This window comes from Castanea sativa, chromosome 11, assembly GCF_040712315.1.
Source record: "Castanea sativa cultivar Marrone di Chiusa Pesio chromosome 11, ASM4071231v1".
Taxonomy (NCBI): Eukaryota; Viridiplantae; Streptophyta; class Magnoliopsida; order Fagales; family Fagaceae; genus Castanea; species Castanea sativa.
The window spans coordinates 68,050,922-68,076,694 of NC_134023.1; the positions used below are offsets into that span (position 1 = coordinate 68,050,922).

At 32.7% G+C, this 25,773-nt stretch overlaps 3 protein-coding genes across 4 annotated transcripts; 2 read left to right on the forward strand and 1 right to left on the reverse strand.

Annotated features, from left to right (window-relative positions):
- Positions 1 to 847: 847 nt before the first annotated feature.
- LOC142617172 (zinc finger A20 and AN1 domain-containing stress-associated protein 5) lies at positions 848 to 2,005 on the forward strand. The gene has a single exon (XM_075789904.1). The coding sequence runs from the start codon at positions 1,037 to 1,039 to the stop codon at positions 1,664 to 1,666; it is 630 nt and encodes a 209-aa protein (XP_075646019.1). The 5' UTR covers positions 848 to 1,036; the 3' UTR covers positions 1,667 to 2,005.
- Positions 2,006 to 14,199: 12,194 nt separating this feature from the next.
- LOC142615579 (sm-like protein LSM7) lies at positions 14,200 to 20,125 on the reverse strand. 2 transcript variants are annotated; one of them, XM_075788315.1, is made up of 6 exons: positions 19,987 to 20,125; positions 19,702 to 19,785; positions 19,516 to 19,600; positions 18,723 to 18,794; positions 15,530 to 15,582; positions 14,200 to 14,459 (listed from the first exon to the last, which is right to left on the reverse strand). In XM_075788315.1, the coding sequence occupies exons 2-6, from the start codon at positions 19,702 to 19,704 to the stop codon at positions 14,370 to 14,372; spliced, it is 303 nt and encodes a 100-aa protein (XP_075644430.1). In that variant the 5' UTR covers positions 19,705 to 19,785; positions 19,987 to 20,125; the 3' UTR covers positions 14,200 to 14,369. The 2 variants fall into 2 exon arrangements, with proteins under 2 accessions (XP_075644430.1, XP_075644431.1); XM_075788316.1 differs by having other exon boundaries at positions 19,702 to 19,747; positions 19,987 to 20,118.
- Positions 20,126 to 21,028: 903 nt separating this feature from the next.
- Positions 21,029 to 22,985, forward strand: LOC142615210 (large ribosomal subunit protein eL31). Its single transcript, XM_075787920.1, has 2 exons — positions 21,029 to 21,235; positions 22,496 to 22,985. Exons 1-2 carry the CDS (start codon positions 21,150 to 21,152, stop codon positions 22,773 to 22,775), a joined length of 366 nt encoding a protein of 121 aa, XP_075644035.1. The 5' UTR covers positions 21,029 to 21,149; the 3' UTR covers positions 22,776 to 22,985.
- Positions 22,986 to 25,773: the final 2,788 nt, after the last annotated feature.

The following is a 25,773-nucleotide window of genomic DNA, read 5'->3' on the forward strand; positions in this document are numbered from 1 at the left end:
GTTTCTTCTTTGGACTAAACTTTTATAGGTTCAAAAATACTTCTAAACCCTACGTTTAACAATAAAAAAACTTATGAACAACCCAGTAAAAATATATCTTAAACTCTACTTAAAATTTCTATAAAATAAAACACTCACCTACTAATTTATGTCTTCAAAATAAACTTATCCAAATTAAAAGAAAAATACATACATACATACATATATATATATATATATATATATATATATATATATATATATATGCAACACTAGACAAGAAAAAAAACCGTTATGTATAAAAAAAAACACTCTTCAAACTTCTCATATATTGTTTTTTTGGGTGTGAATTTTGAAAATCTAACCATTATGTTTTTAACAAACGTATCAAATTTCGTTCAAATTGAATGTTATTTACTATTTGATCAATTAACTTATTTTTTATATACAACTTTAGATTACAAAAACTTGAAATTATAACATTTATTTGATGACATAGCAATTGATCTCTGATCTTCTTGAAATTTTGTAAGCATTAAAAATGTAATAAGAACATGCAATCTAACGGTTAAATTTTCAAATTTCCCATTCAATATAAAGATATATGATGAGTTTGTAGGATTTTTTCAAACTAATTTAGAGAGAAACTTTGTTAAAAAAAAAACAATATGTATTAGCGGCGGGATCATAATAAGTACAAAAAAAATTAACACGTCAGAACCCAATCTACAAACAGTACTATCTTCAAAGGATAAAATTTAAAAAAAAAAAAAAATCTAGTTAAATCAAAGGACATTTTAGTAAATTCACACGCACTTAAAAAAAAAAAGGGAAAAAAAAATGTTGGCTACGCGTCTCTATGAGGCCCATATTCCATCACCATTACCGACCTCTCAATCCCTTCAAATCTCCCCTCATTTCTCTCTCTCTCTCCCCAAAACTCAAACCCCCAAACCCAAACCTTTCTCTCTCTCTCTCTCAAAAAAAAAAAAAACTCTCTCTCTCTCTCTGTGAAAATCTCAAAGCTCGTTTCCGATCCAAAACCAACGAACCAAAGATGGCTCAGAAAACCGGTAAAGAAGAGACCGAGTTCAAGGTACACGAGAAAATCCCTCTTTGTATCAACAACTGCGGTTTCACCGGCAATCCGGCCACCAACAACATGTGCCAAAACTGCTTCAACACCTCGAATTCACCAACATCAACAACCACCACCACAACAAACACAAACGCATCATCATCATCATCAACAACAACAACAACAGCAACAAACGCTTCATCAACGACGATGATGACGGTTACAACAACGGTGTCTTCATCTTCTTCTTCTTCGGCGAACAAGTTGTTGAAGGTTCATCATAGATCTAGTGCGAGTTCGTTCAGATCTGGTACTACTACGGAGGTGTCGAGCGAGGTCGTTGCGGCGGCGGCGGCGGCGGATCGGGTTAGATCGGAGGGGTTCAGATTCGGATTCGGATCGGAGGTGAAGAGAGAGGTGAACCGGTGCTTCGGTTGCAGGAGGAAGGTAGGGTTGACCGGATTCCGGTGCCGGTGCGGCGAACTCTTCTGCGCCGAACACCGGTACACCGATCGCCACGTGTGCAGCTACGATTACAAAGCCGCCGGTCGCGAAGCGATTGCGAGAGAAAATCCGGTCGTCAAGGCTGCCAAAATTGTCAGAGTCTGAAATTATTAAAATAATAAATTATTATTATTATTATTATTTTGTAGAAATATTCAAAAAAAAAATTGAAGAAGCAAAAAAAAAAAAAAAAGTTGAAAAAGTTTCATAGAGATCGAGATTCGATTGCTACGCTACTCTCTCAATCCTAGAGAGAGAAAATATTAGAAGAAAAAAAAAAAGAGAGAAAAATTGTTGTAAAAGAAAATCAAAATTCTCTCTGATTTTCGTTTTCTCGATCAATCTTGAATTATCTTTTTTTATTTTAATTTTTGTTTTTGTTTTTTTTTTTTAATTTTTGCTTTTTTTTTTTTGGGTTGGAAATGAAATTATTGTGTCTCTGAACTTTTTTTTTTTTTACAAATTTGATAGACTTGTATGAGGGTATTATGGTAATTTCGAGTGGTTGTAACTGGAAAATTCCGTTGTGGAGGTTAAAAAGTCGGCTGGTCCCACTTGTTTTTTGTGTCATTGGTTATATCGCGATATTATGGATTAAAAAACGATACGAGTTATTGTAGGTGGAATTTTGCTACGTTGACATGATTGGTACTAAGCTGGTCGAATGGGGAATTGACACGCGTGTGGAGCGAAACTGGGGAACAAATATAGTAAATATTAATAAAATAAAATAAAATAAATAAAAAAAAGAGAGAAAAAGCTGTAAAGTTGGAGTGATAGCAACGTTTGCGTGTGGTATTGGGGGATGGGGGGATCTCGAGGAACGTGTTTTTGATTGGACGGCTGTGATTGAGAGTTGGTTGGTGCAAAATGACGTTGATGATGATGATGATGATGATGATGATGAACAGGTTGTCATGGATGATGGATGTAGATATATTGTGGTTGGGGGATAAAACTTTTTGTTAACTCTTTGAATTTTGAAAGGGTGGTTTGTGAAGCAGCGAGTTGTGGGCATGTTTGCCCTTTGAGGGACATGAAATTGAAATGCTATTTGTGTTTTTGATCGAAAAATATACCCCAAAAAAGTTAAAAATTATATGGGTCTGGATTGCGATATACCGATATTTATTGCAAAATTATTGTGGTTTTTTACAAGAATAGGAATTTTTTTCGAAGGAACTAATGTGTTCCTAACATTACTCTTGTTTGGTGAAGTTGCGAATTGAGATGATGTTTGACCTTTGAGAGACGTGAAATAGAAATGTTATTTGTGTGAAATAGAGATGCTATATGTGTTGTTTTTGGTCGAAAAATATGTTAGCAAAAAAGGTAAAATTGTATTGGGTTGCTATTTCTTACAATAATAAAATGACTTTTTCTAAAGAACTAAGTCATTCTCAATTAAAAAAGGAATGAGTGTGTTTTTAATATTACTCTTGTTTTTGAGTTTTTGTTATTTGGTGAAGCTGTGGATTGTGAGCATGTTTGACCCTTGAGGGAGATGAAATTGAAATGCTATTTGTGTTTTTGATCGAAAAATATGACCCCAAAAAAGGTAAAATTATATTGGGTTCAAATTCAATTAACGGGACCGATGTTTGTTGCGATTTTTTACAACAATAGATGGACTTTTTCTAAAGAACTAAGTCTTTCTCAATTCAAATAGGAATAAGTGTTCTCCTAACATTACTTTTATTTTGAGTTTTTGTTATTTGGTGAAGCTGTGAATTGTGAGCATGTTTGACCTTTGAGGGACATGAAATTGAAATGCTACTTTGTGTTTTTTATTGAAAAATATGCCCTCACAAAAAGGTAAAATTATATTGGATCCGGTTAATGTGTACAGATGTTTGTTGCAATTTTTTTACAACAATAGAATGAATTTTTTCTAAGGAACTAAGTCATTCTCAATTAAAAAAGGAATCAGTGTGTTCCTAACATTACTCTTAATTTTGAGTTTTTGTTATTTGGTGAAGCTATGAATTTTAAGCATGTTTGACCATTGAGGGACATGAAATTGAAATGCTATTTGTGTTTTTTATCGAAAAATATGCTCCCAAAAAAAGGTAAAATTATATTGGGTCTAATTAATGAGTACCGATGTTTGTAGCGATTTTTTACAAAGATAGAAGGGCTTTTTCTAAAGAACTAAAAACCATTCTCAATTAAAAGAGGAATGAGTGTCTCCCTAATATTACTCTTGTTTTTGAGTTTTTGTTATTGGGTGAAGTTGTGAATTGTGAGCATGTTTGACCTTTGAGGGACATGAAATTGAAATGCTATTTGTATTGTTTTGATCGAAAAATATACCTCAAGAGCTAAAATTATATTGGGTCTTGTTAACGAGTATCAATTTTATCAAATGACTTTCTTCTTAAGGAATTAAGTCAATCTCTATTAAAAAGAGAATAAGTGTGTCTCTAACCTTACTCTTATTTTTTAGTTTTTGTTATTTGGTGGAATTTGGTGAACCTGTTCACAAAAACCTATCAGATGGTCAAAGTCAACAAGTTCTACATGAGACTAACAAATTTATAAGGTTTAATTTGAAAATATCTGTTAGCTGTGATCCAAATTTTTAATTCATTTAGGATTATTATTATTATTATACAAGATTGCAAGTTCTAGACGGAAGTTGCCAATGGGAAATGGGTCCCAACTCCTAAATTCAACTTGCTTGCTCTTATTTTATTCGTTATTAGGCACAAGAATGCGAGTTCTAGACCTAGAGGGAAGTAGGCCAATGGGCAATGGGTCCTAAACACAACTTGCTAGCCCTTATTTGTTCTTAAAGTGACCCATGTTTCTATTTAAAAAAAAAGAAAAAGAAAAAAGAAAGAGAAGTGACCCATGAGATTGCTGATTGGGAAAATGTTACATCTACAATATTTTTAAAACAAATTTTAGATGACAAATTATTATTAGTGTGTAAAAAATTGATGCAAGTGATAAATTTAAATTAGAACTAGTAACAGTTAATCACTTAAAATTTATTGTGAAATTATTGTTAGACGTAACATTAGTGTATTAGTACATTTGTAAATTGTAATATACGAGGGTGTCACATAGTAACTGGGATATCTATATACTTTATGGACCACTTCCCTATTGTGACTCTTTAAGCCTCTCTTTGCATGCAACGTGTACCCTAAACTCTGTTTTTAAATAAGGAGATTTGGTTCTCTCAAATTTATCTTGGAGATGGCATATAATAAATATTTGTTGTTTTGCATCTTTTGGTGAGATTCATGCATCACTAATCGATGGTCAATATATATATATTTAAGTCCGTACATGAGAAAGTGAAGAAGAACAAACGTAAGGGAGTATCCTATCTAATATCTTCCTTAAAGATTAAGATTCTCTAAAGTTTTTAGAGTAACTCTACCGTAAAATTCTTAAAATTTTAATCATACATATGGTCAAATGGATGGTTTAAGTCATATCAAGTCATCAAAATTTAAAAAACATTAAGTGGCATTATTTTGATTTCCATTTGAAATTTTAATCTTTTCAACCGTTTTTATTATTATTTTGAGATAGTTATAACTTATAACATGCAGTTAATTTTGTAGGTTCAATTTTTTTCTTTTTAGACCTCTAGACACTTGTGTATAGAAAGATATCGATTAAGTTACAAGGTGCTTAGTGTTTTCACTAATTTATTTTGTATGGTTATTTTGGTTAGAAAAAGATGGAGACTATTGAAATATATGCATTAAGACACTAATTGGGGTCAAATTCAAGTTGTGTACAGTAAGTTGTTTGGAAATGAAAATGTTGTTTTCTAGTGGATATGAGAAATCTTTTTATGAGAGGACCATGGAAGCACTTTGTCTAGGTGGTGGATTCTTCACCATCCAAATTCCAGAAGGTTGCTAGTTACTTTCAAGTTGATCAATAATTCATTTTCTTTGGATGAGTGCTAGCATCAATTACGATACTCTGCAACTTTTATTTATCTCCAATGAAATTTTCGACCATGCATAGATCTCTTAGCTTAGGTATTACTATTTTTTTTTTTGGCTGAATGTATCTTTTAGGTATCACGAATTTGTGTGTTTCCATTGAAAACAAGTCAAGACACGATTGTACGTTTTAGTTAACTCAACTAGTTAAGTTTCTAATAGTTATATAAGAGATTTGAGGTTCAATTTTCACCTACACTAAAAACTAATTGGTGGTTTAAGCTGATGATAAAGAGTTATCATCATAAACAAATTAAATGCGCTATCAGTTAAAACTCTTAAAAAAAAGTCAAGACACGATTGGTTAAGAAGAAGTTCTTTCTTTTTCCCTCTTCCTCTTTTAACAAGTATTATATAGGAAAGTTAATTTTACCTGCTGAAACCCAACCATATAAATGGTTGGATTATGAAAGAATCTATAGCTTTTTTGTGGAAAATGATAATATATATATTACTCGAAACCCTAAACTGCACTCAACAATATACAAGCCAGCTAGGATCCTACAAGAAAGTAGCTTTAGCAACCTAATACGCCTAGAAACTGCTTCCAATATGAAATGATAGTGTGATTTATCTGTGTACCTAATTTGGTGTTGCTAGTACCTTTTTATCAAGGAATTAACCCAAATATGAAATAACTCCATCTCTAAGCGTATTTATAATGAAAAAGTTAACCGATTCTTTAAGAGCATCAGTTTAGAAAATATATTTAAAAATTTTTATGAAAAAAAATTAATTATTTTGACAATTTTTTTAAATATTTTTTATTAAAATGGTGCCAAAGGTTTTTTGAAATTATTTATTAATAATTGCTCTAAAAGCACCCATTAACTTATTTATAATGGTCAATTAATCAATTTACACTCTTAAAGTTCAAGATTAGTTTGATTTTAAACCCTAAAATTTTAAATTTTGGATCCATAAATAAAGATTAAGATTCATAATCTGTTATTTATTATATTATCATCTTTAATTTTTATAATTAAAAGTCTTATAGACCAATTATATTGTCTCAAAGGATAAGTGCCTTTTGAGGTGGGTTTGAGATTTTCACCTGTAAAATTTCCTCTATCTTCTCAATTTATTAATTAGAAAAAAACAAAAACATATCACTTTTGCATAACTTTAGACTCCATCCATTAAAACCAATCCTTGAGCTTTGACTGTTAGTTATTCTTCTTTGCAACATTTGTAAATAAATTTGGCTTTTGCAATTGTTAATGTTCGTGTCATATAAGACATGGTCTTCCATACAAAGAGACATTGTGATTGCCATGCAACTATTGATAATGACAAAAAAATATTTTTCGGGGACCAGCTAATAATGGTACTTATTAATTTTCTTATAAAAAAGTGAAGCATGCTTGAAGAATAATGAGAATCTACCCACCCGTATAAAATATGGGAACACATTGAATTAATACTATATATAAAAAATACATTTCTCAGTTGCTGTTTGTCAGAAATTATTATTTTGCTCAGTATTATATATGTTGTCTAATCATTTGCTCTACAGAGAAGTGAGAGAACTATTCTTTTTTGGGCAGAGGTTTTAAATTAAATTATTAATTTCTATAAAAGTTTCACCCACAAACTATAAAATGATGGGTTGTTGCTGTCCCACCTAGCTATGATGTAGCCTTTGTCCCTTGCTATATATGCATTTAGAGTTTTGAGAAAATTTGGGTAGGTGGCAAGTAAGATAAGTATAAATTTTTTGATTTTTTTTTAAATGACTATATTATTTGGTAGAATACAAATTTAAATTGATAATTAAATTAGTATCATAAGTTATAACCAGTAGAGATCAAATGCACACGTGAATAGTATTTATGTCAATAATCTTGCAGTTCAGTAACATTTTTTTAATTCTTTACATGAGAACAAACAGAGTTCAAATTTTTTTTATCCTCGCTACAGAACTCTAAACAAATAATTGTAAGCAAAAAAATTAGTATCATATAAGTTTTGCTCCATTAAAAAGTGATTAATGTAGAGAATTAATCTATTTGGAGCTATATATAGTTCCAAATTGTGGCTACAAAAGGATTCTTTACAATTGTGGTGTAATTGGTTTAATGTGGTTGGTATCACGTGAGTGGGTCTTTCATGGAGAAAGACGTCAAAAAGCAAATGTTTAAGCATGTTTAAACACACCCACAAATACGTAAATACAGGCCAACCTAGTTGCAAAGAGATTCAATATTGGTGTGTTATCCTCAAGTTGTCACCAGTGATATCAGCCATCCAATATGATATTATTGTCAAGATGACTAGTTTTAAAGATAATTAGTGAGTAATTACATCAATATTTCTTATCACCTTAATGTTTGGAGCAAGTGGAAATTTAATATGTGAATAGATCGAGCTTGGTTTATTTATCTTTATTTTTGGTCTTGGTCAAATCATTGGGCTATTTGTCTTTGATCTCATTTTTGGTAGACTTGGACGTGAGATGAGTTATTAACAAATCTCATTTTATTTGGATTTAAATATTGTTGTAAATTTATCTGAGTTAATTTTTTTTTTTTGGTTAGATAATGGAATATTATTAACTATGGTGCTTGATTTCTTTAGAAACCAAACTTACCATTTTGAGAAATTAAAAAAAAAAAGATGAAGTAAAAAAGAAAAAAAGAAAAAAAATAAGCATAAGGCCTTATGATATCAATGAAATTCTGAGTTCAAAATCTCTTACCAGTATCTTAAGGCCATTTTTAAGAAATTCCTCCTTATAATAATTTAGTATATAGGCGGAACTCGAAAAAACTGCATACTCAACTACTCAAAGATGTTTGAATTAAAAGAAAAAATGTTTAATAATAGAATAATTGTACTAAATTTGAATCAAATATAACATTTTGAAAAAAAGAAGTATAAAAAGAAAAAAAAAGTGTCATTTTCGTACTAAATAGTCGTTTTACTGTTTGTTTTCTAGTTTTAGTGATGGTCGTATGCTTGCTTTGGACTTTTGGTTCATGTATGGTCCATGACAAGAATGGGATCAACTTATTTTTGTCCATGAAATTCCAAGTAGCCGACTGGTTTGTATAGAAACTTTCTTGGTGATAACCTATCTGCTTTCTTGGGTCTTATAACCTTTGTTACAGCAAGGTCCCCAAGGACAAAAATTGATCTGATAATCTGATTTGATTGGAATGGAGTGATTGGAATGGAGAAAATGAGTAGAGCATAAAGCCTTTTTTTTCCTTATTTAAACTGAACCAAGTTGAGCATTAACAATTTAGGATTGTTCAATTAATTTTATTTCGAACACAGTTAAGCTTGAACTCATCACCAAACAATGTTTCATGTTCAATTTTGGATTATATTTTTGTCAAACAAGTTTAAACTTGTTTATGAATTTGTTTGTCATATCTTGGGTCTTATAACCTTTGTTACAGCAAGGTCCCCAGGGACAAAAATTGATCTGATAATCTGATTTGATTGGAATGGAGAAAAGGAGTAGAGCATAAAGCCTTTTTTTTTCCTTATTTAAACTGAACCAAGTTGAGCACTAACAATTTAGGATTGTTCAATTAATTTTATTTCGAACACGAGTTAAGCTTGAACTCATCACCAAACAATGTTTCATGTTCAATTTTGGTTTCTATTTTTGTCAAAGAAGTTTAAACTTGTTCATGAATTTGTTTGTGATATATATAATAAAACTATGACTTCAATTTTTTTACCCCTTCACAAATCATGAATTTTTAGTTTTACTACAAATGAACTAATTATATTATCAACAAATTACAAATTAAAATGTGATATCATATGAACTTATTTACAAACTTACACAATTCAACATTAAGTCTATATAGGTATATTTTTATACAAGTATAAATATAAAACTATAATATTCGAGCTTATTCACGAATATATTATTGTGTTTGAGCTTTACTTGTTTACTAAACAAACAAATATAAATAATTCATTTCTTAAACAAATGTCAAATTGTTCATAAACAAGTTAATTCAATTACACTATTTTTGTACAAATAAGATTCTCTTCTATGTCAAACCCAAAATTTTCGTCTTTCTTTTGGTAATTCACTAAAAATTGAACCCACAAATTCCCAATTTAGTTTTAACTTTTAATGCAAGTTGTTTGACAAACATAATTATTGATGACTACTTCTCCAACTTGTAGAGGAAGTTAAGCCTACCAGATTTAATCTTTCTCATTATGCAGTTGAAAAATCAGGGAAAAAAAAAAAAAAAAACCAGAAGCTTCAGCCATTTATACCTTTTTTAAAAGTCAATATGTTGAAAATCTTCAAGTAGCCCAAGTTGTTCACAATTGGAACATAGGCATGCATATATTGCTAACGAACAAGTTGGCTCACTCATAAATTATTATGGTCAACCAAAAAGGTAAACGATAAGTTCAATGACAAAATGATTTTTATTTTTTATTTTTATTAAGGTCGCGTATTGTAATTGGTGAGTAATAAAAAGAGATACCAATAGTCAATATTGTACCGATGAGCACATCATAATAAGTAATAAAAAAATATTGTAAAAATTTGTGTCTTACTAGCATTACCAAAAAAATAAAATGAACTTAGTTTAATACATTAATTTGAAGGAAGAGGAACAACGTGACAATTAACAAAAGGTAATTCACAAGAGTCGACAAATGTTTCAATGTCAATGAATCAAAACACAAGTGGATGGAAAGGATAAACTCCCTATCACAATTCATAGTTTGAACGGGTACAAAACTTACTCAATGGTTCAAGGAAATAAGTGTATAAAATGTATAATGGTAAGGTCAAACTCTTTTATTTATTTATTAGTAATTTATTATTGTAATTACTTACAATAAACGCGAAAGGGAAATTTTAACTCGTTTTGAGAAGAATCAGATAATGTTAATGTGTCAATAAACTACAAAACATATTACACCTAATTAATTTCTCAAAAAAAAAAAAATGTATGTACACCAGTGAAAAGAAAGAGATGAAAATGAGTACTCTTAAGTCCTAACAATTTGTATTATACTTGTAAGGTTCATAGCTTATGAGTATCCAATATGTGTGAAATTTTAATAGAGAAAATGAAATTATATTCAGTTCTAGTCATTTTCACAACAAACGCAAAAGAGAAATTTTAACTCGGATTCTTCTCATGAAAAGAATCGAATAATATTAGTCTGTCAATAACCACAAAACTCTTAATCAAAGGTCAAACTCACTTGAAAATGAATACTCCTAACTCCTAACAATTTGTATTATGCTTGTAAGGCTCATAGCTTATGAGGTATCCAATATATGTGAAATTTTAATAGAGAAAAGGAAATCATATTCAATTCTAGCATTTTCACAATGAATATCAATTCCAATGAAAACCACGTTTTTTTATAAAATGAAAGTTATTTGTTGGAATCTTTCTTCCAAGCTTCCAGCCAAACTTGGTCATGAAAAAATGGATCCAAAGTAGCTTTGCCCCACAGCCCTAAAGAAAACCTGGTGGCAAAGGGACCCATTGGTTTATTGGCATCATAATCAAGTCAGCTATGGGGGGTATTAGCCGTCCAAATCAATATGAAAAAAAGCTGCATTGGGCCAATGACATGGAAATTGGAATGGTTCCTTTGAGAAATTTTTGATTCCAAGACTTAACCTAAATATAATAACCTTTAAACCATCCAAAAAATCACCTCTTGAGTCTTGATTCAACCCCCTAATCTCTCCACCTATAATAAATAAATAAAAAAGATAAAAACGTTTTTTTAGGTTGTTTGATCAGTGAAATGACTTAAAGGTATTGAAAATTTGAAACTGATAATGATTTGCTAACAAATTTGGTCAAAGACGAAAACATCTTATGAATTTGACATATTCTCTTTAATAAGAAATAAATGGAGGTTGAGGTCATTGTATAGATTTTTGTTATTGATACATGAATTTTGTTGTTATCTATGAATTTTTGTTAGTGTCTTGTAGTGTGTGTTTCCAAGAGGTGAGAGGGGGGTGGGGGGAGAGATATTTATAGGGATAGGAGAGAACAGTCGGCTCTCATTCTGTTGAGTAATAGACTAATAATTGTAGTATTAGTTGTTACCTTTAGAAGTTTATCCATTCTTCTTTTCCAATTAAGAATCTCTCTCTCTCTCTTAGGAGAGGAACAACTGGCTCTCATTTTGCTGAGCACCAACTGTAATGAAGAAATTTCTAGAGATGACAGTGGCATTACAGTTAATGCTCAGTAGAATGAGAGCCGATTGTCTCTCCCCTGTGAGAGAGAGAGAGAGAGAGAGAAAGAGAGAGAAATCCTTAATTCAAAATGAAGAATGAAGAAGTTTCTAAAGGTAACAGTTGGTACATATAGAGGGAAAGAGAGTTTCTTTATTGAAAAAGAAGAATGGAGAAGCTTTTAGAGATGACAACTGCCACACACACACACATATATATATATATATATATATGATTAACCACTTTTAGTTAATGAAAATTAAAAGAAGCTATTCCTAGCAGTTTTGCTGTCACTTTTGTCTGGTGAAGGCCATAACTCGTAGTGCTCAATTGGATCATGAATCGACCCTTACAAGAATGGGTCAATTGCAGTCTGTCCACAATATAGCCAAGTTGCCTATCAGTTGTCTAGTAACTTTTCAGTGATAGATATAATTACCTTGCAAGAGATATGCTAAAAACCAAGACCATAATTTTTCAATAGCAACTGGCGAATGTCATTGAGAAGTTATTTCTAATGAACCCCAAAGAGGCTGGTATAGTGATTCTTAATAAGTTGTGATATCTATGAGGTCCTAGTTTTTAAACTTCTAAATAGCATCTTAAGGCCACTTTAAGGAAGGAATAGTTAAATGCTTGAAAAACTTTGAATACTCTCATTTCTCCAAAGAGAAAGAAGAAGAAAAAAAGTTATCTCATGCATCCCTACTATAGAGTATACTCAATTACTGAATCATAGTAGCATTTTACTATGAATTTCATTTATAATGCGAGTTTGTGATTTGACATGTGAGATCCATATATTGTGAATGTAAGATTTATATGTTATGAGAGACTTACTACATACTGTTGATGGTTGATATTTTCAATTAAAATATAGGTTCTCTTTTTCCTTACCCTCTAGACAGATTTTCTTCTCCCTTTATTCTAACAATTAACTTTCCTTATGAGAGAGAGAGAGAGAGAGAGAGAGAGAGAGAGACAACTAAGCATCCCACGTGTTTCACAATTTTCTTTTCCCCATAGAAATGTCCTTTTCTGTTTTGTTTTTTGGATTATTTGTTTGGATACAAAGCCACCTTGACTCCATAATGCATTCCCTAATTCGATTATGAATATTTTATATGAACTATTGGGAAAACATTATTCTAAATTAGATGGGCGCTGCTTGATTTTGGCTAGTGCAAAGTTTGTCTTGCAAAGTTAACCATCAAACCAAAATCAATCACATAAACATTTCTCAGTATTCAATTACAATCCCATACCAAAAAAAATCAGAAAATGCATAAAAAAAATTGCTGAATTATGCAAAGACATATCTTTAATGTTCTGTCAAATAATTTGAAAGAGGAGAAAAATTCACATGACCCATCATAGTTAACTCAAAAACAATTAGGACAGCCATACATACATGTCCAAGAATCAGTGGACAGCAGTCTTCATGAATAAAGGAACAGTGAAGTTGAAGAAGTCCAAGAAATTTCAATAATACATTATTTGAAAAAGAACTTTGTTTTATTTAAGGAAAATTCTTTATAATATTTTAAGTAACAATATATCCAATGAGAGTAGACATCAAACAGCAATACAAACAATTTTCTATTCAACAAATAGCTGTCAGAAAACCGAAAGTGTCTCATTACCTCATTGGCTTCCCCACCATCAAAAGCAGTCTTTTATGAAATCATTGGGCAAAGGAACAATAAATAAATAAACAAATATATTTCCCAACTAAGAAAAGTCACATCTAGACGGCTTAACTTGCTATCTAAACAACAAACTACTCCATTGATAAGATCTTCCACAGTCTGCCCAACTGTGAATTATTCTCAAGGAACATCCAACTTGAAAAGATAAATGCACAGCTTTGTAAGTAAAATGCTCCTTTTCCTAACCGATTTACTCACTTTCGTGTTGCATCTTTGGTGGCTTTGTCAAGTTTGAGACAATTGTAGGACTAACAATGTATATGTCCTATGCATGAAACACATTATCCACACTGAGAACCTAGATTCAAATTCACACGCTTCGAGGAAAATACGTATCTTTCCTTTTAATGAAAGATATAGCCATAGTGAAATTTTATATCTAAACAATAGTTTAAATGTGGTAGCAAGGAAATAACCTTGAGGTAAAATTATTTAGTACACCTTGTACATTACTCCTTACTATCACATAAAAATAGACCTCATATGTGGATCCCTATGCATGAGACCCACATTTATGTGAAATAAAGGACTGGTACACAAGGTTTGGAATATTTCTTCCAACTATGAGACATTTGGGTGTAGTGGGGAAAAAGGGGTAACTCTACTTTCTTTCCTGTCATTTTCTTTCCATGTGGACAACTAGTCTGCAGACTAGTGCATTAACATGGGGCAAAACCACAATGAGTCTGTCAATTTCCAGTGGGCCTTCAGACCACCTCTATATCATATTCATCAATGCAGTTCAGAAGAAAACAAATAAAAGATAACGATCTTACTACTTTAGTTCAGAGATGACAACATTCAAGTCTGCAAAGTAAGCCTTTAAAATGAGGCTCATCACTAACTTCTCCCCATTAAGGTTTCTTAGAATTAAACTGGTTAAAGCATACAAATTTAGATCACTGATTAAAATACAATAAGATATATGCCTAGGCCCCTTCTGGCTGGATAAAAGGGTTGGCAATCTCATCTGTGCCATCTGTCGGGGACACAAGCATTACAGCGGTTCCCCTGCAAACCTGCAGCACAATAATTCATCATCAAAGATTGTTTACCTCCAACAAGAAAACAAAATTGAAAGAACAAAATTCATTGAAGATTGTTTAAAGTTTTAGCTAGTGTCTTTCTTCCTCACATATATTCAGGAAAAAAATGACTGAAATTATTTCCTTTCTCCACTCAATATTTAAATTCAATGCTCCAACATTGTAATAGGTGCTATTTTTTTCTTAAATTTGAGTGACCAGTCACTGATCCAGCCTTTTATTTTTCCTCATATAATGCAGTATTGAATAAAAAGCTGCTAGATTGAGCTTTTCTCTTGCTTAATGCAACATTGAATAAAAAAGTGCTACAGTGATTTTTCTCTTTCTTAATGACTCAGAATCCATGTTACTGTTACCAGCATTTTCTTTTTGGCACAAAATTCAGAATAAAAAGCAAGCAAGTTGGGAAGCCAGTTATATTGAAAACGATAGGGCACTCATCAAATAATTCACAAGAACACAGAAGAATCTTGAAAAGTATTGAAGTACATTATTAAAACACGTTCTATTGAATCATGCCACTTTAAAGAGATTCCCGGCAATTCAAAGATGTCTTGTCTAGCACCAAGTAATGCCAATGGCAGCCAATTATTACAATATAGAGAATTGTGCCAAAAACTTAAGTTACTTGCAGTCGGTAGGCTTTCATAAGAAAGGTGGCTTCAAGCAGTATCAGAAAAATATTTATTGAGCATCATGTTTGGATCCTATAATTCAAGTCTCTATGACAAAAATATCTTTTATGCAACTACCTTACAGTAAAAAAATTGACATGATAATTATGAGGTTGATCTAATGGTATTGGGCAGTTCAAAATCTCACTGTCATTTAATTAATTCAAACTTGTGAGAATAAGTAAAAGGGCAAGCTTTTTTCATATTAAGTGGTCTAGCAAATTCAAAAGATGATGGTTTTCATCATAAATAAGTTAGAAAGCGTGCCAAGATGTCTTTTAACAGCAATATTTACAATCCATGCTTTGGGTTACACCATGGTAGATGCTTATATTCATGAAGAAATGCATATACTGGAAAAGAACATACTATTAGGCCCAGGCGCCTGGTTTGATCAGTAGTCTTCAGTGGATCATCAGGATCTGCAGAACAAGGGCAAAATATTCCAAGTTAATTTGTCTAGAAACTTCAAAAAGTTGTATAAATTACAGTATATCACTACAAGGCTTCTTGGCAAAGATAAGGCAAATATATAAAGGTGCATGGAATTTACAATAAAAAAAAAAACAACACTACATGATACAAAAGAAGTCCAGAAATAAATTCAAGAAAATACACGTCCAATGTGGGTTGCTTTTAGGCTTTTTGGCTCTCTTATTGACTACTTGACATTGATTACTGTCTAAAACTGTCCAAATTAGAACAGACTGCTATCATTGTTCAGCAGCTGCAGGTTTATACAAACCTTCAGGAAGATACTTGCTAAATGTGGGTGCCTACATGCATATGAACTAAGCACTGATAACTACTACAATCTTCTGCAATATGGAAATTTCTTCATACAGATGCAAACAACTGGCACCTAGGCCTTCTAAATCAGTGAAGTGTCAGATGCATGTGACTACATCTTATAATAAAGATAGCCATCAAACTGTTTAAATGGAACTTTACTTTTTACTTTTTAGACGATAACAATTTGAAAGCGTGTAACTTAGCATATTACACCTTTAAGCACATATAATCATTTGGAGTCAAATTGAGCTAATGAAGGCAAGGCCAAAACTCAATCTCCCTTTTTTAATGGTAAAAGCTCATCTGAGCTACAAGGCCTTGACATTTGTAATAGTCAAGCTGCCCAAATACCCGAAAATGATAGGATAGAACATGAAGTCTCACCATGGTGGTTCACCACATATGGTGTCTCACCACTTGAATCAATGGGATTTGCAACATGTCACAATTAAGCAAAGAGGCTCATATCTTTTAATTGGCATTCACTACTTGTTAGCCTTCTAAATAAAAACTAAACAGAACACTAAAGGATAGGCCAAAGATCACGTTCCTTGTGTTTTGATAGGTTATAGGCACACAGTAGCCTTTATTTATTTATTTTAATACTGTTTATTTCAATATGCCTTATATATAAAGTAGGACAATCCATGATAGGGCAGTGCAGCATCAAGATTGATAGTGCACCATCCATTTTTGCATGCTTTGGTTAGCTTTTCCAATATTATCTAGAAGAGGAAATTACATTGAAATGTAAACATAATGCTTCTTGTCTCTTTTTTCACCTTTTGTTTAAAGACTTACTTTTTTTGGTTTATGTATTTAATGTTATCCACCACTCAAATATAATAAAAGAATTAAATCAATTAGCTCTAGTAACTCTTGCAAATGTAAAAGATTTCAACCATTGTCTAACCAAAATATGTAAAAGAAGGGTGACACCCAATCAATCCTGACAAGATGGTTCCCTATCATAGTTTATCATTCTTTTGATAAGTCCTATCATAGTTTATCCTTATAAAATAAACTTCATTTTTTTAAACTAGTAAATTACATACGAACTCAGCCGGCCTTAAATTCATGACCTCACCCTCCACCTTACTCTTACATGGGGAAGAGGTATCATTTAAACTAATGTTCATTGGCAAATCAAACTTAAAGTTCTCCTTGTACGCTTACTTTTGTTAGAAACAATGAACATTTTTTTAGGTACTTATACTCTGCAGTCACTTCAACTCTTATGGTGTGTGCCTGAACTTCATCACTCTCCACATTGTCATCACCCATCACTGTTCTAGTTGACTCTACAATTAACTCAATGAATATATCCTTTTATAAGTAAGAGCTAAATAATCTCCATATGGCAATAGCCCCCCCGTAACAAATAGCCATGGAACTCAACAGGGATCATGTTTAAAGTGACCAAATTAACATAACAAATGGCTCATGTAACTCAACCAAAATGTATTACCATATTTATATATTAAAAAATAAATAAATAAATAAAAGGAACTAGATTGCAAAGAATTAAGAACAAGAAGCACAAACAGCAATAGAGAGAGCATACATACCTAAAGCTAAATTAATCTAATGTCATTCTGTTGCTATTAGATCATATGGGAAGAAAAGGAATTTGAAAGTTTCTGTGAATTTATCACAGCTTTTGTTCCTTCCTGTATTCTCTTGACAATTGGGTGCAGATTGTAACAACATATCTTAATTTGAGATCATCTTGTGCACTTATCACATGAAGCATAAATATTACAGTTACATTAAAATGTGACACTCTACAATGGAATTCAGTTCTCTCTTGTGCTGGAGAGAAGCCACCTACATTTTGGATAGTGCTCCATCCAGCATGGGAAGGAACAGGAGGAAAAAAAAAAAGCCATCATGTCCCATGCAAGTCCCACTTAGGGCCCTGTGAAGTGAAGCGTGACGTTCCAACATCCAATGTGATGTTCTATTTGTTTTTCTTTGGTAATTTGCTCTCTTGGGTTGAGACAACTGGTATCTGAAACTAAAGGACTCATATTGTGCACAATGGATGGTTGATATGACGTCGATGACATAGAAGATTAGCTCAGGAATCAAATCTGATGCAAGATTATTTAGAATTCAACACCATAATAATAACAATTATCTTTTGTGCTTTGATTTATAATGATTTTAACAGACAATTACAGCTCAGTTGAATAGTCAGGGCAATAAAGTTTAGGATTTCCATAAGCTTAGTTGAACAAAAGGAACATAGAACTGACGATGATCAGCATGGCAACGCCAATGACCTTTAGGTTAACTAGACCTCCTGGTGTTTCCAACAAAGACATGGTTCTGACTCCCCCCTCCCCCACTTGAAATGTATCAAAAAAATGATCAGCATGGCAACTTTGATGAGTTTTCCATTCTAAAGAATGATAATATTAGGAAGAGTTAATATTAACATTATCTTTCCCACTAACCATAGATGAATAAATGTTCAAAAAGATCAAAATACAACCATGACCAATAGTTTGAATTGATGCATCAAAACCACAGAGCTAACTAGTTACACCCACACACACACACACACACACACACACACACAGTCATAACAACTGCCTGTAAGCCATGAAGTTACGGCCTCTCAAAATTTTATGGCTTCATCCAAAACAAGGTTTAATAACTGATCAAATACTACCAAAACCATTTGATCAGTTTGAACATAAGCATTAAAACCATATACACACACACAACCTCATAAGCAATTGTCAGTAAGCCATTAAGTAACTACCTCTCAAAAACTCTACGGCTTCATCCAAAACAAGGTTTAGTAACTGATCATATCCTTTTAGAGTCCCTGTCACTGCAACCCAAAAAAGAAAAAAAAAAGTTACATAGTCATACTTGATCAGTAATGACAATATTTCATTTAATTATAGACCCAACATAGTTGCTGTTTGATATAAATTGTCAATATTCAGAGCATCGTAAACCCCAGTAAAAGGAATCCAACAGGGTCCAATCCATCCTAATGACCCCCAAAAAAATACCCTAAAGAACTAGGATTGATAGGGTCAATTTTAGTCAACATGGTGGCTCTTTCTGCTTTCAAGAGTCACTACCATAATCAAACACAAGATTTACAACTTCCCATATTCCATAGAAACAACTTCCATAGTTAAAATCACTCTAGTTTCTACTTTCAGAAGCCAAAATTTGCTAGTGTTGAAGCTCTCAAAAGCAATAAGCATATTTCATATTCCTCATGAAACTAGGTTATGTGGATAGATATCCTATTGGTTCAAATACTTTCACACTGAATGCCTATTTTAAATCACATCTCTAAGTTATTAAATTTGGTATGCAACATTTTTTTTTATAGGTAAAAGAAGTTATATTGATAAGAAAAATACAATGTGTTTACAAAAAGTTGGTTTTTGGGTCACAGTTCAGCCCATATGGGGTTTTTTGGGTTACGATGTGTCGTGAGTTTGAGTTTGGGAATCAGCTAGAGCTCATTGGAATCTGCTATCCAGTTTTAAACACATAATTAACTCAAAACATGAAAGTTATGTAACAATAACCTTGTCTACCACCAGTGAGCTTGACTTGGACACCTTTGTCCACAAACTTTGCAAGGTCCAAAACTGTTTCTTTCCTGCTTCCTGACTACAACAAAATCACACATCAATATATATAAGCAACCCCAATATAAAATTCCAACAAATCTAAAACTGAAAAAAAACAACATGGAGGAGAGAGAAACTTACCATATCTTAAACTTGGGTTTTCTCAGCTAACTCTTTTAAGATTGTTCTGTCTCAACCAAAAAAAGACAACCTTTTTGAAACGACCTTAAAAAAATCAAACCCAAGTGAGGAAAAAAGCAATTGAATAAAAGGGTTATCAAGCAAATACTAAAATTGCATATGAGAGACAAAGATACAAGTTGGGTTTTGATGAAAAATTGGGTTTAGTGGCTTTGGACTTAAAAAAAAAAAAAGTTTGTGTTTGTGTGTGTGAGTGAAGAGTGCTTGTATAAAAGAAAATTGTACCTTAAGTGAGATTCTGGGAATGAAGAGTTGTAAAGAGAGGAGCAAAGAGAGAGAGAGAGTGCCCTTGATTTTCTCTGATCCTTTCCCGCTTTTGCTTTGCAGAAAGACGCAAATGTTGAAAGTGAAGAAAACAGAAATAAGTTGTGGAGGAGATGTAAGTATGGGCTACAAGCAAAAGCCCTTTTGTTGCTTGGCCCAATAGAGAATGGGATCTGGACTTTTGAGCTCCTAGTTTATGTGTGTTAATAAACCCACAAAAAGTCTGACCCAAAAAAGGAAGGGGGAAGTGGTAGAGGGAGAGAATAGAGAGGAAGCCAAACATGCTAACTAGGGTTATAGATTATCTATTGTATTATTTTCATTTTATATATAGAAGAAAAAAAAAAAGGGTTTGCAGGTAGGATTGTAAATGAGTCAAGTTTCAAGTTTGGCTAAACAACATAAATAAAATGTTCAAACTTAATTTGAACTCAAACCAAGCTTATAAATGATGTTTAAGCTTGAACTTGTAAAAAAAAACCTTAAAATTTGAGCTTGAGATCCAACCTAAGTACTCTATTGAGCCAAACTCAAGTTATTCATTAACAAACAAAACGAATGAGTTTTTTATCGAGTCAAACTCAAGTTGTTTATAAATGATTAGTTCATTTACAAGCGTGGTCATTGTCCTATTAACACTTAAACCCTTTCGTTGCCTTATGATGCAAGACTTATGGGACACTAATGGGTTTTGTCATTACTCGAATCCACAACTTCCAAACTCACACATGTAACAAATAATCGTCATCTCAAACCAGAAAAAGAAAGACAAAAAAATGAATGATAGTATAAATTTATCCAAAAATACACAAAATTGGGTGTCGCTCCTTATATGAAGAGAATAAAAAAAAAATTGGAACGACAAACCGTTTAATATCTTCCGCTTTTTACCCAATTACCCCTGATTTTACAACACACATTGACTTTATTTGTGAACCCACATAAGAGGACATTTCGGTACTTTAACCGAAAGCCCAGGGCTACACCAATAAAACACAGCCCACTATATATATTTCCTGTGTGATGCCCTAGTTTTTCCTTCGCAGCAGCAGCCGTAAGAGCAAGGCTTTGGAGCTTAGAGACAGAGGGAGAGAGAGAGAGAGAGAGAATCCAAAGCTACAAAAATGGTGGACAAAGGCAGCAAAGGAAGAAAGGAAGAGGTTGTCACCAGAGAGTACACCATCAACCTCCACAAACGCCTTCATGGATGGTAACACAACCTTCTCTCTCTCTATGTATAAGTGTTTGTGTTACATCATTTTTGTGCTTGTTAATGGGTTAGATCTGATTTAAGTATGATTTGATTTAATGGGTCAAAGCTGTTTTTTTGGTTATTGCTTTGGTGCATTTTGAAGCATTTTTTTTTTCACTTCCTAATAGAAAACAAGGTTGTTTCTCTTGACTCAATTGGTTTCATTTGGATTGCTGAGAATTAAGTGAATGAAAAAGAGATTGATTTTTGCAAATTGGTATTGTAGATTTGAGATTAATGTATTATGACGTATAAATATCTTATGTCAATGATTCACAGTATGGTGGAACATGTTTGCACTAGAAACTAGTATATTGTAGGTATGAAATAATTTATATTGTTTAGAGTATTGCTGAGATTTTATGTTTTTTGTAGATTGGTGACTTGTATCATCCATTGAAAAATCATGAATCTTTGAAGGTTTAATCTATTGAAATGGGAAGTATACATGAACTTCTTAGTGTGATTAGTGTGTTGTTATCTGACTGATTCTCCTTTATCTAGGGTAAACTCTGCCCTGAGTCAAGATACCTGAGTATTGTGGTGGTATACTTTTAGTATAATTGGAGATACTTAGGTATTGTAGTGATGCAAAGAAATGTATTATTATGTGTTGCAAGGAATATTGATATGCCTTTCACCGACATAAAGGTAGTGATGCTTCTGAATCATAGAAATCATTGTAGTCTTGGGTCCCTTTCCTTTCCTGTTCTGAACTAAGTATGTTGGATTACATATGAATTCGTTGACTAGGCCCCTAGGGTAAATTTTAGGGTGTCTATAAGAGTATAATTACAATGTGGGTAGCATTTGAAATACTGTTCACTGTTGTCCAGCATTTTTAAATACCATGTCAAGCCAATCCTTGACAAAGTGCTTGTTGAATTCCTTTCTTTTCTCCTGAGTATACACATCACAAAAAGTTGGCTGTCATTTTGGTACAAATGTAGATAGTCAGCTGCCATGAGGCAAAAAGTAACCCTAAATAACTTAAGCTCCTGTATTAGTTCCACTTAGAAACACTGATATTATAAAAGATGCCACTCTAGACTCCACAAAGCTTTTTCTGTTTCTTAAAATCATTTATGTTTTACCATCTACTTACTACTCTCTCTGTCCTTGCTGTTGTTGATTCTTTGATGTATCCTAGTTAGCTAATGCATTGTATTTTGGACACCTCCAAGTAACCTTTCCACATTTTTCCAATCCCATGTGCAGCACTTTCAAGAAGAAGGCTCCAAAGGCCATAAAGGAAATCAGGAAGTTTGCCCAAAAGGCCATGGGAACAACTGATGTCAGGGTGGATGTTAAGCTTAACAAGCATGTCTGGAGCCGTGGGATTAGGAGTGTGCCAAGGAGAGTTCGTGTCCGTATTGCCCGAAAGAGAAATGACGAAGAAGACGCAAAGGAGGAATTCTTCTCACTAGTCACTGTTGCAGAGATCCCTCCAGAGGGCTTAAAGGGATTGGGCACCAAGGTCATTGAGGAAGAAGATTAAACTAGCCTACTTCCCTAGATCATAGTTAGGTTGCTCCAATTTTGGGTACACTTGTTTCAGAGTTTTTTTTTTTTGTTTGGCTTTGGATTTTCTTGGGACCATCTCCAGTGGAGAGAAAAGCATTATGGAATTTTATTTGATCTACTTATTCACCCTGTTCAAGTTATCAGTCTTTCAATGAGAACTTATAAATTGTGTTATGATGTGAAACATAGTTTATGTTATATTCACATGGCCTCTGCTTCTGAATTTGTAGCCAAATGCAATGCTTTATTACTGTGATGTGTTGAAGATAATGGAGTCTAGGACTGATTATGTTTGTTAAAATGTTAATCCATCATATTATAGCATTAGGCTGCCGTTTGTAGCCTGTAGCATGTAACTGATGTTTCCATCTCACAATAGTCTCACATTGTGTCATATAGCCCTGTGGGACTTACAATTTGTGGCAAGGGTATACATGTATTGCATGAGATACCTTGCACGCATAAGAGGTGGTTGTGGTTCCTTTCTTTTGTTCCCTGTTTCATCAGCCACTTTAAAGGATATAAGCAGCCTCTAGTCATTGTGGCTAGGCTAGGAGTGCTTTGAACTCTTATCTATAAACCCAAGAATTGTAATTTTAATCAAGTGAAAATTAGCATGCGTCTGCAAACAAAATACGCTCAATATCTGGAGGAAGTGACTCCATTCATACAATACAATCCTACACTAAATCTTTAAACCATGGATTGTAGACCCTCTATCATCAAGGACTCTTCTGCTATAACCCAAAAGACATGGTGAGCAAGACCAACTACCAACTTTGTGGAGTCACCAAAACTATTGAAGCAATGTTCCCTCCTCGCGTCAATGGTGTATATTACTAGGGGTGTATTTTAATGAAGGGAATGCCGTTAGCTCATTCTACTTTTATAGATAAAATTTGAAGTTTGCTTTCGTTAAGGTTTTTTTCTCTCTCATTTTCCTTTTTATTTCTTTTTTTGGTTTGCATTTTCCATTTCCCATTTCTGCTGTTTTAGTTTTGTGCCAAAATCTTAGCTTGGATAAGTTTGGTTCTGTATTTGTGGTGGGTGACCTGGGCAGAGAGCATTAGTTACTTTGGTGAGTTTTGGTTTTCTTACAACCATTTTCACATGGATTAGTTTAGTTTATATTTAATAAGGAATCAATTCATAATTCTAAATTTTTAATTAGATAGACTAAACTTGTACATTCAAAGTTTTTGTGGAGAATTACGTAGTCTCGTAGAAAAGCCGTGAGTTGATTGAATCTCTTGGGTTAGAATATCGATCTAGAGTTATATTTGTTCTAAAATAGCCATTAGACAAATTAAGCCTACTTTCAAGTTTGAAACTAAGGTCCAATGATCTCAATCCTGCAAATCAATAAATTGTAGTTTCCACCCGGTTGGTTGAAATGAACTCACTCATGAAAATAGGCCAATTATGCAGCATTGAGGAACTTAGATAATTCTAATAGCAGAGAGAGGAATAGGAAGGAGAGAGAATTTTGGGAATAGAAAATTCTAATGAGAGGTGGTTTTTTGCTGAGGTCTCAAACTTAAGCTAACTTTAGTAAGGGAAGGTGTAACTGTAGTTAAATTGCACAATAGTAATAAACAAATAAAAAGAGCAATACCTAATCATTTGAGTTTAATGAGCATGTACCATGACAAATGTTAGGATTAGTGCCATTAAATCCTATTGTATGATGCTATGTATGATATTATGTATGACATGATGTATGACTTAATATTGTGGTTGATAAAATTATTTTATTATTATCTAAAATAATGGTAACATGAATATGAGACATTATCATATAGTCCATGAGATGCATTGTATGTGATTTATGTGAAAAGTCACAGAAGATGTAAATCACAAGTTCTTTGTAAACTCAGAATTTATAGTTCGTAGTCGGTGATGAAATTGGGCATTTCATCTGCGAAGACTATAACGTGTCAACTAAGATGATTTGTCTTGATCATGGAAGTGGAGACTTCTAGTTGATATGTTGATATGTTTTAAGAGTTAAGACATATTGAACAGGACCGCTATGAGATTTATTATTCTCCTAACGACTGTCAAATGAATAATAAATCTCACGACTTCTATTTGCATGAATTCTTAATCCTGAGAGAATAATGAACCTGATCATGAAGTGTAGGTTGCTTTGATATATCAGGAGTGAGATCTGAAGTGACGGTCAAAACCTCAGTATGTTGGGCAGCCACATTTAGTGTTGATGGAACATATATTCTCAAGATAGAATTCATATTCTCTTGATGGAGATATAAAATATTCCCTTGAGATAAGTTTAATGGGTTCAGTTATTCAGAGAGTTAGGCCTAACCACTTTAGTAAGAAATTGCTAAAGTATATATTTATGAAATTGGATTTCATAAATATATAATGAATAACTTTAAAGAATTAAACCGGGTACTCAAGGATAAGATGTAGTAATTTACAAAGTGGCAGTCTACATTTATGACTTTGTGTTACTACGAATATTTTATGAAGGGGTTACGTGTATAATAAAGTTTTGGGATATAATTTATTAATAAGGTCTAGAGTGCAATTATATTTATATAGTGGTATTAAATATAATTAATGGTAACTTTGGACTTGTCAAGAGTTGACGGAAAAGTCTAAGGCCCATTGGAGCTAGTGTCTTATTGGTCCCTTTTGGTCCCACTCTAAGCCACACACTAAAGCCCAATTGGAAAGGCCCAATAGGCCAGCCCAATTAGATAATCAGTTAGTTATAAAGGAAGAAACATACAAAATTTTTATGAGAAGAGATTAGAAAAGAAAAAGAAACGGTGTGTGAGAGAGTGTGAGATATACTTTCATTCTCCTTTTGAAAAACTGATTGAGAGACCACACATCTTGGGCATAAAGTGAAATTAGTGTGAAGATTAAAAGTGTTCCCAAGTGTTTCTAATCTTTGTTTTGAATTTCTCCACACCAAGGTACGCTATCTTGTTCTTAAATTC